Source organism: Tinamus guttatus, unplaced genomic scaffold (genome assembly GCF_059628265.1).
Source record: "Tinamus guttatus ecotype Peru unplaced genomic scaffold, ASM5962826v1 Tinamus_guttatus_pri_ptg000027l, whole genome shotgun sequence".
NCBI lineage: Eukaryota > Metazoa > Chordata > Aves > Tinamiformes > Tinamidae > Tinamus > Tinamus guttatus.
In genome coordinates this window covers 349,760-359,604 of record NW_028288561.1, presented here as the reverse complement: position 1 = coordinate 359,604, position 9,845 = coordinate 349,760, and the positions used below count along the sequence as shown (strand labels likewise).

The following is a 9,845-nucleotide window of genomic DNA, read 5'->3' as shown; positions in this document are numbered from 1 at the left end:
CATAAAATTAACTAAATTGCAGTCATTCTATTTCATTGGTACTTTTTGTCTGCTTCCTCTATGAACAATATCGGGGAGATTGCAAGCTGACTACAATTCTCTTTCTGAAGCAAGAGGAAAACAACATCTAAGAGCCCAATCAGCACGAGCTTCCTGATGTCTGTTGGGTTTTTTAAAACATTTTGTACTCTGGCATTTAACAATTTCTGTTCATTTGATTCACTTTAAGAAATACTGTAACAAAGAATTTCTACAGCGTTCTGTACTACTGTTGGCTATTGATAAATATGGAACAGGTACAACAAGCTTGCTATTTTTACTGTTTAAAAATTCACCAAGTTAACAAGTTATTTGTGTAATGTCAAAGTAATCACAGTGTTTTTTTGATGTTGATTTTCAATATTCAAGTTCCACAGAGGTCTGTTGTAGCCTGTATTTTAGTAACAATACTAGATCTAAACGATGGCATTGCATTTCCAGGAGCAGTGATACCACACGTGAACACTCAGAAACTCTGCTCAGCTTCTGCTGGAGTGCAGAAGCACCCGTAAACACACAGTTAAGGAATTTCCATCAATAAACGGCACCTTTTGAAAGAAAGAATCTCTCTGCCCTCACAAAAGAAGCTTAACCTGTAACATCATGCCAAGAACTTTCAGGGCTGCAAACCGGGAGCACAGGGAGACGTCTGCCATAGCCCAAAGTAGTGCCCAGCCCTTGGCCCAGCAGGTCAGACACATCATGCACTTCAGGGCCTTGGCACATGGAACAGCAAGAAGTCTGAAAATTAACTCAGCAACAGCTACCCCTTTGCAGACGCACCTCATCATCACTGTGTCCTCATGGCATCTCACACCCAGCAACAGTGCCAAGGCTTTCTCCCCTGCAGCACCCAGAAAGAGGAGCTCTGAAAAGCCCGAACACAAGTGAGCTTGCATGGAACCACACATGAAATTAGAATTATTTCTAGAGGAAGGGGAAGTGTTTGGGGAACATCTTACCAACGTTTGAAATTATCAAAGGCAACAGTTCAGAGACATCCAGGGCGCATTCATTGTAAATAGTTTTCCCTCCATGATATTTATGACTTTAATGAGTAATAATGTCCTCTTGCATGATTCTTTCTACTGGACTATACCCTACTCTCCTAGGCCTTTCTGGAAGTCGAGCTTTCCCCTGGGCAGTTTATGTGTTTTTTCTAGTATGGATTCACCTTTCTTAAAGATGAATAAACAGAAATGCACATGGTGTTCATGAGCCACTCTCACACAGACGTTAATTCTCTTGAAACTTGGCTCGACCCAAAACAATTCTACATTGGTATTTAGGCCTTTCCCAGCTGCAACTCATTGGTGACTTCTGCCTGTTCTTTCCAAAGGACGATCCTCCAGCACAAACACTGGCTATCTGAGCCTAACTACATGACCATATACTGCTTAATTTCCTACCATTTCTGGCATCTTTATCCTGAGGTCGCTCAATTCTTTTCGTATGACATTCGCCATTCTTTCCTAGAGCTAAGCAGTATGCTGCATAATTTTTAGGAGCAATTACAAATCCTCTCCCCATTACTAGAAGCTTGAGTAAAGATTAGACAGTCTAGACAGATAACAACAAGAAATAATAAAGGATTTCTGAAGACTTTTCTGTATAATCCTACTTGAAACGTTCAACTGCTCAGCAAAATGCCAGAAGCACCATTTTATATACCCTGTTTGCTGATGGCTTTGATATAATTTGTGGTCTTGTCATTCTTGTAAGCGGTTATTTAACAACTAGATGTTTCAAACACAAAGAATTAATAAGCAGAGCAACATAACTAATCTGTTCAAGTGAATTTTCTATTTAAGTTATACCAAGAAAGCGTTCCCTCAAACGTTAGGAATTTCTGGGATCACTATTCAGATTGATGTCAGCTTGCATAAGCATTTCTGCTTGTCCTCCCACGTGCCAGTAACAGCCTTCAGAATTGGTACTTACCATAGCCTAAAACTCTGGAGCTTGCTTTAATGCTTGATTAAAATTCTGTAAGGCATACTTATGATTTTAGTTTTGCCTTAGACTTCAAGTACAAATAGCAGACCAGAAAGCCCTAAGGCAAGTATCTTTGAAACTCTGGGCACAGTCTGACACACAATTGAATGAGAGAAGATCTGTATGAAGCAAAGCATAAAGATTTTTCATACATTAATGATGAAGAGCACGAAGCGGAGGTGATGGAGCATCCCTCCTGGCACGCCAAGTCTCTCCCGGCCGGAGCCCAGCGTTGCGTGTGGGAAGCAGGATGCCCGGTCCCTGAGTGCCCTCTGCTGGGAAAAAAAAAGTCAAAGAAAAGTAAAGGGACATACTGGAAGCAAAGAGGTAAAACCACCGCTCCAAACACTTAACCACTTACAAAATAAAAGATGTGGAAAAGGGATTATTTCCCCTCGTTTCCTCAGCTTCCATGCCTGGTTCACCCATGCTGCCTGCAGGCCCATGGCAGGGGTGTCCGGGGAAGGGGCAGCTGTAAAGTCCTGCTCTATTCCGCATGGATCCAAGCCCCCAGCCTCGACGGGCAGGCAGGGTTGGGGGATGCAGCTGCGGTCTGGAAGCACATTAGGTTAGTGCCCCAGCCTGTTTCACAAACACCAATACTCGACTGAGGGACGGACTTGCAGCAAGGTGAAAATCGCTGCTGATCTCAACACGGGCCTGGGCGCTGAGGCCAAAACTCGCTACGTACCTCGATGCTGACGCAGCAGTCCTGGTACCAGCTCAAGAAAACCCTTTGACTCAAGCAATCAAGAACAACTCGTGTTAGTTATTTGTAGTCTCCTGGCTACACCAGGGGCTTTGCAGGCAAGAAGGCAGCGGCCCAAGCTCTCTGAAGAGCTTCATTCCCACCGAGAACCACCTCTTCTGTGGCCAACAAAGCTCAGTGCTGAGCTCTTTGAAAAAAACAAACACACAAACACCACCTCTCTTCAAGCAAGATGATGGAAACGGCTAGTGAGTTGCACATTTCAAGTCTCCATTATGCTCTCAGGATACAGAGCAGAAGCTCCCTTTTCTCCTGCTGACCAGAGAGGCATAGAGAGATCAAAGTACTACTTTTATTTCTAAAGCATCTAAGGAAGCTGAGACACCAACAAAGCAGATGGGCAGCAAGTCCTTTCACCCTGCCACTGACTTCATGAACCTCCCAAAGCTTAGATGCTTAAAAATTTGCAGACAGTAAGAAAACTGTCTTTGATCTTGACTTTGGGCAACTGCACTTAGCCATGCTTACACGCACATAAGCTTTGCTTACACCCTCCCATGGCCGAAAACTCTCCTGCTTATAAAACAGGCCTTAACTGATCTGCCAGAGGCAATAAAGCCGGTCAGGGGCAGAACTGGATTAAAGATCTAGAGTTTTCCAGTCCCCTGCAACACCCATTAAGTTACACGGACTTGGCCTACTGCCAACTACGAGGATATTACCCTAGCAAGGAGCATTCCAAAGAGCTCAGACAAGCATTCCCACTACAAACTATATTAAATAAATGGCCAATCTGGCTACAGAACAATTTTTAAAATACTTAAGCTACAATTTAAGAGCGTGTTCGAGAGCTGCGCTATCAAGTTAGCTGTCATTTTGGCTGCAACATCATCAGCGTGTGAGTTTATTTCACATCTGAACCCTACAAATCCCACCCAGTGACCTAGATTTGCAGCAGGGGTCTCTCGGAAAATTACTGACTGCCCACTGAAACTTGCCAGAGCTAAGTTAGCCCATATGTATTTCAGGAGATGGGATCATATGTCCTCTGCAAGGCTGGTTTCGGAGCCGGTGGGTGACAAGGCCTCGGCGGGTGACAAGGCGCCGGGCGCTTTCTTGGTCCACTCGGAGCGGAACATGGCCCGTTCGCTCTGCTTCTGCCCCGCCAGGCGGGCCAGGCTCACTGCAGTCTGGCCCTCGTGGTCCGGCTCAAAAGCTCGTGCCCCGCAGCCCAGCAGCAGCTCCACGCAGGCGCAGCGGCCCGCGAACGCGGCCAGGTGCAGGGCTGTCCTTCCCAGCGGGGTTCTCGAGCGCACGTCCGCACCTGCGGAAAGCGCACGGAGCCCAGGGTGAGCGCGGCGCACGACACGGAGCAATGCCACCCGCGGGCCAGAATGTATTTCACTCTTCTTCTGAAGGCAATTTGCTTTAGTCACAAGCTAGTCGCTGGAATTAACAAATCTACCTACTGAATAAACATTCCTGCCTTCAGGCCAATATGGTTAATGTGCAACAACTTGATATTCTTTGTTATATTCAGGGGAGCACTGCCTGCTTTGCCCTGGCTGAGCATCACCGTTGCTTCTGCACCGAGACCTGTCACTAAAGGAGGGCATTTTTGTCTCTCAAATAAGGACACTCTAACAGAGCCAGGTTCAAGAATCTGGATGGAAGAAAACATTGTTGGATAAGATGTTTTTCTTCCTCAACAATCGCTTTTTAATCATTGAAAAGGAGAACAAATTCCAAACACTTCAGGACATTGAAGTGACCTGAACTGACCCGAAAGACATGTTTGAGGAAAACAAGGTTTACTTAGTTGCAAAGCAACTAATAAAACCCCAAAGGCCAGAGTCCTGAAATTAGCGCTTGCAACTCTCAATGCACCTCAGTGACGGATACAGTATTGCACAGGACTGATGCGATATTAATCTCTTCCAGGTCCTAAAAATCCAGCAATAAATGAGATTCAAAGAATAGAAATCAGAAACAGAAATGCTGCTTGCAGTATGAATTTCCTACATTAACACTGAAAGTCAGCAATGGCAGCAGGTTTTATTGTTTTCAAGGCTACATCAGGACCGATAAAGACTTGAAAATCCCACCTAAACACACCTATGCAAAACAATTTTGGTAAAATTCTAAGATCTTGGTAAGCAGGAAGGAGTTCAGCACACTTTTTTCTGGCTGTAACTAGCTGTGAATATTACCTTTCCTCAGGAGAAAGTCAGCAGTTCCGACACAGCCCCTGTGGCTGGCAACTAACAGTGCCACAGAAGCCCGGTGCGCTACCCATTCCTTCCTCTGCTCCGGCCCCAGGAATTCTGCATATGGAGTCAGGCCTTCCAAGTCCTCCGTAACTCCCAGATGGGCGAGCTGCAAAATAAACAGAAACATTTCAATTTCTTTCTGAAGGAGGCTTGATTCTTTCTTGGTATCAACAAAGATTCCTATCTGTACTTACAGGATGCTTGTGCACTTCACAAATCACTCCAAGACCAGCCAAATAGTATCTGTTTATCTCCTATTCTTCTGTCCCATCTGGATTCTCTACTATCTAATGATTATTTCTTACAGCCATCCCTTGGGCTCTCATTTCCTATATAGTCACTAAGCTCTGAAAAATTTACAGAAACTTCATCTCTTTGTAATCCTTATCATTCTCTTAGATCAGCTGGAAAGGGACCTGGTTACAAGTTTTTTGGGAAGAGGGCCAAGACAAACAGCATGACCATGTAAGTCCAGTTTCCTCATTAGCTGGGATATTCAAGAGAGACTTTGGGATTTAATTCCAGCCAGTATAAAACTCATAAGCATTTGCTGCCTCAGGGAACATTTCACTGAACCCCGGAAGGAGCTTCCTTGGTCAAACACACCCACAATCCACGCATCAGTTCTCAAGGGCTGCTGAGAGGCCTCCCAGGAACAATCTTCAGGTGCCTCATGGTCCTGGTCACCACAAGAAATCAGTTCCAGATTGGACTACATCTTCCACAATACATCACAGCTTCCAGTTTCTTCATCTAGTAAGCGAGAGCCCATAGAACAGCTACAGAATTATTTCTTCAAAAAGCTATTTTTCCATTGAAAATCAATGGTGTCACAGGTTTTACCGCAGTGTTTTCATGGCAGTACATCTTCCATTTCAAACAACGCTGTTGTCTTTGTGGCACGTCCTTTTTCTGCTCAGCACAGAGCAGGAAGATTTTTAATGCACAGAGAAATTAAACCATGGAAAAAAACCAAAACAGAACACTTTTGCCCGACAGCAAAACACAAGAACAGCTGCTTGCCAATGAACCGCAACGCTACGCAACAGTTAACGCTAGGAAGCGAGGAACCCTGCCGTACCCATTTGCGACGGCTGGGGAAACGTGGAAGGACAGAACGCAATTAGCCAGGCTGGAACTTGGCCAGGCCAACAGAGAAAGTGGTTCTTTCTTTAATAAAAGGTGCCAAAGATATTTCACGACCACATCTCTTCAGTCCTGAAGGTTTGCAGTACAAACCAGGTACACGAGTACCTCGTGTTTCTGCTGAGGCAACATTTCAGTGCTGAGTCAAGAAAGCAGCATGCCCTCTATGGAAGCACAGGAACTATCTGCTCCTCAAAAATGAAAGCTTCCTCATTAATCCAAGCTGACAGGATCATGAACTCAAGATAGTCTGCCAGCTCACACCAGGCAAAGTGAGGAAGGGGGGAACGTCTCCTGCTCGCTGCGTGAGGCACTCTCACAGGTTTCGAAGGAGTACAGACCCCCAACCTTACTTCGGAATCAGTGGAGGGCAGACCAAGAAACAGCTCCTACCCAATTCACATAGCATCAGTCAAGTTGCTTAGTCTAACACATGAGAATAGCAGAAAAAAAGGCTTTTAAGAGATTAAATATATCTTTTGCTCAGAAAATATTTTGGGAAAGCAAACCAGCAGCTAACTGGAACAAGAAAATCCATTATTTTTTTTCCATGAACTAAGATAAGCAGTGACAAGAAAAGCAATTTAAAGACTTCCCTGCTACTTGCTCTGCGAAGACTTGTTTGGTAAAAGCACTTAGACCTTCAAGAACATTTGTCAGCTTCAGCATTTCTACATACAGCACCCCCGTTCACAGAAGAAACGGGGTCAACCTGCACAGTGTCTCCTCTTGCAGCAGCCGCCACCAGCCGCCCCCAGCCATCCTGTCGCCACACGCGCATCGTGATGGTTCCACCAGGGACAATGTCGTTGTCCTTAAACGTAGAATCATCTGGCAGATCGACTGTGGGGAGTGACAAAGTAGAAGAGAAGGAAGTCAATTTTCACCTCAGGGAAGATGACCAGCTTAAAAAAGACAATGAGTGAATTCTTTTAGATACAACCTTGTTGTCCAGTTTTGCTATCTAATGCCCTAAAGAGGCTTTGATCAAAGTTTGCTAAAGCTACAAAAACACAGACCTGCTCCCAGCCTGGAAAAGGTCACATATAGAGCTCATAGGATATGACTGAAGCCCACAGAAAGCTACAGTTGACATGTTAAGCATCAGGACTGCAGGAGAAAATACGTAAATGTATCTGCACATAAGTTATCTTGATTTTAAAAGTAAACCATCAATTCCGATTTGTTATAGAGACACAGAGATTGCAAATAGCAGGAAGTGGTTACTTGGTTTTAAGTAGCACACCTAAACAAGTTTAAAGGAAAGACTTTTCTTGCTACCTGCAAACTGTGAAGCGTTCCCACAGACGCTCAGTTGCTCTCACAGTAAACAACACTCCTCCACAGAGTTCTACCTCCAAAAAAACCAACAAGAACTTTACTAAAGCTGTGCTAGGTTGCCAGGAATTAACACTGGCTGCTGAACAAACGAGGCAGGAATTCAGAGGTCAGCACTTGCAATTTCCTAAGAGGGTCCCAATGAGTAGATTTTAACCTCTAAGCAGCAGGAAGCAAAGTTAACTGCTAAGCCGAGTTGAATTCCAGGTACATTATGGTAAAAAGAGGAAAGCAGAATTCTGAACTTCATCCAGGCAGGTGCCTTGTTGGCCCCCAGAGGCAGGTACTGACATACTGAGAATCATCTGTGAGAATCCCACACAGGTTACAGGTTCCTACCTTCATCCAGGTACTGAAGTCGCTGGAAATTAAGGGGTATTGCAGTCAGCAATTCCAAATGAGGCTTAAGCTTCTTCAAAGTCAAGTCATTGTGGCACTGGGGCACTGAAAAGATCTCATTAGTTTCAGCTAGACAGAGCTGGACACTGAAAGTCCTTGGGGGAACAAAAGTCATAGCAATGACTCCACTCCTGACTACAAGTCTGTGTATCTTTCCTCTCAAGAGTTTGATACCATTTGAAGGCATCTAGATCTTGCAGAAATTCCTCCCTTCCCTAGAAATTCCTTAAATCATCAAGATTTCTTATGTCATTAAGGATAGATTTGCTTGTTTATTGCTAGCACATTATGATATTCAAGCAGAATAAAGTGACATCATAGTTGTTTGGTGTGACATAGTGGCCTGTAGGAACTTACCTGCATACAGAGGGGAGATGAGAGGTTTTTGTTGTTTTTCCTGCCCATCTTTTGATTTTCACTAGGATGACAAAAAAGATAGGCAGTCTAGGAAGAGAAATTACTTATAAACACCTTCCTTCAACAACACTGTGCTGCCCCTGTTTTCTTTGTTCAGATTTAGATCTCAAACCTAAGGGCATATGGATGTTTGTTTCCAATTTATTGCACAAGGGTCCTATGTCCTATTTGAAACGTCTGGATAGGTGTAGTGGGGCAAGAGGGGGAAGGAAAACAAAAGAGCATTTTCTGTCCTTATCTTTGCATCAGCTAAAATCCTGCAGAGAAAAAAGAAAGATGATTAAATTCCTTCGCAGTAGTCGGGAGAGGTTCTAGAGTACACATTGGAGCTGCCCGTGAGCATCTGAAACACAACCAGGAGGGTGACTGCAGAACAGAATATACAGGGAGGCTTCTGAAGGGCAGCAAAGCCAACCCAGCTGTCATTGATTTTTTTTCTTTTCCCAAGGAGCCAGCAGCTATCTAGAATTCTTTAACATAAGAAGCCCAAAAGCGACTCAAATTTAAGATGAGTCCTAACATCCTTCCAGGTTGACGTATGAACGAAGGTTTAGGATAGGGATTTGAAAGCAGTTTCACCCAGCACACATGACTTCTCTCCATTTACGATACACCTTGCTAGAGTCCTAGTTCCAACAGAAGAATTCTAGTTTCAAAGCCCTTCTGGCAAACTTGCTTTAAGGAAAAGGTGCAGAAAGATCCACATCAAATCCCTGGGTATCTATGAGATCTTTATTTTACAGTATGAAGGATTCCACACTGAATGCTGGTTTAGGAGATGACAGAGTGTTTATGCTTGGGAGACATTTCCTTAACCAAAAATGCATTCATGTCCTGCTTATGACAAAAGTCACTTACAAGTTAATTTCATAAAACAGTCACAGGATTTATTGAGATAAATACAAATAAAAAGTTACATAGATTCTCTATTCTGACAAATGAGTGGCACTTCCAGAGTGCCCCCACTTATTTGGGCTCTAAACAACACTGTGTACAGACAAAATTGTCACTAGGCAGCATCCTGTCGGACGCCAAGTGTGTATCTTGCATAACATACCAGTGAGCTTGAAGTCTAAGCAACATGACTGGCATGCTTTGGATCACAAGTGCCTGATAATTACCTAAAGCATCCAAGCAATATTGCACCACTAACATTATTTTCATGTTCCTTAGTCGGAAGTGTTTTAAAGTGGTATTCTTCCTGCCTTTGTGTGCGAGTGGACCAACTACCTAGTTCTGCTCCATCCGGCTTTTTAAAATATATATTTTTTGCATAATTCAAAGAACCCAGAGAATTGTATGTGAATACATAGCTTTACTCTTCATTGCATACATTTGTCTAGTACAAGTTGTAAAGTGCAGTCTTTAGTCATGCTGAAATCATATTTCTATTATAAAATTAAAACCAAAAGGCAAACCTTGCAAAGGGACCTACACACTACCTACAAATAAAAGAGCTATGTTTTAATCTCCTATTAATGCATGCAACTACAAATTTAACACCTTTTGTATTTATTTTTTCAAAGCTCTGC

General features: G+C 43.6%; 1 protein-coding gene across 1 annotated transcript; it reads right to left on the bottom strand.

Moving 5' to 3' along the window:
• Positions 1-3,780: 3,780 nt before the first annotated feature.
• Positions 3,781-8,011, bottom strand: ANKRD60 (ankyrin repeat domain 60). The gene is made up of 4 exons (XM_088528559.1): positions 7,837-8,011; positions 6,872-7,002; positions 4,954-5,119; positions 3,781-4,067 (listed from the first exon to the last, which is right to left on the bottom strand). The coding sequence occupies exons 1-4, from the start codon at positions 8,009-8,011 to the stop codon at positions 3,781-3,783; spliced, it is 759 nt and encodes a 252-aa protein (XP_088384685.1).
• Positions 8,012-9,845: the final 1,834 nt, after the last annotated feature.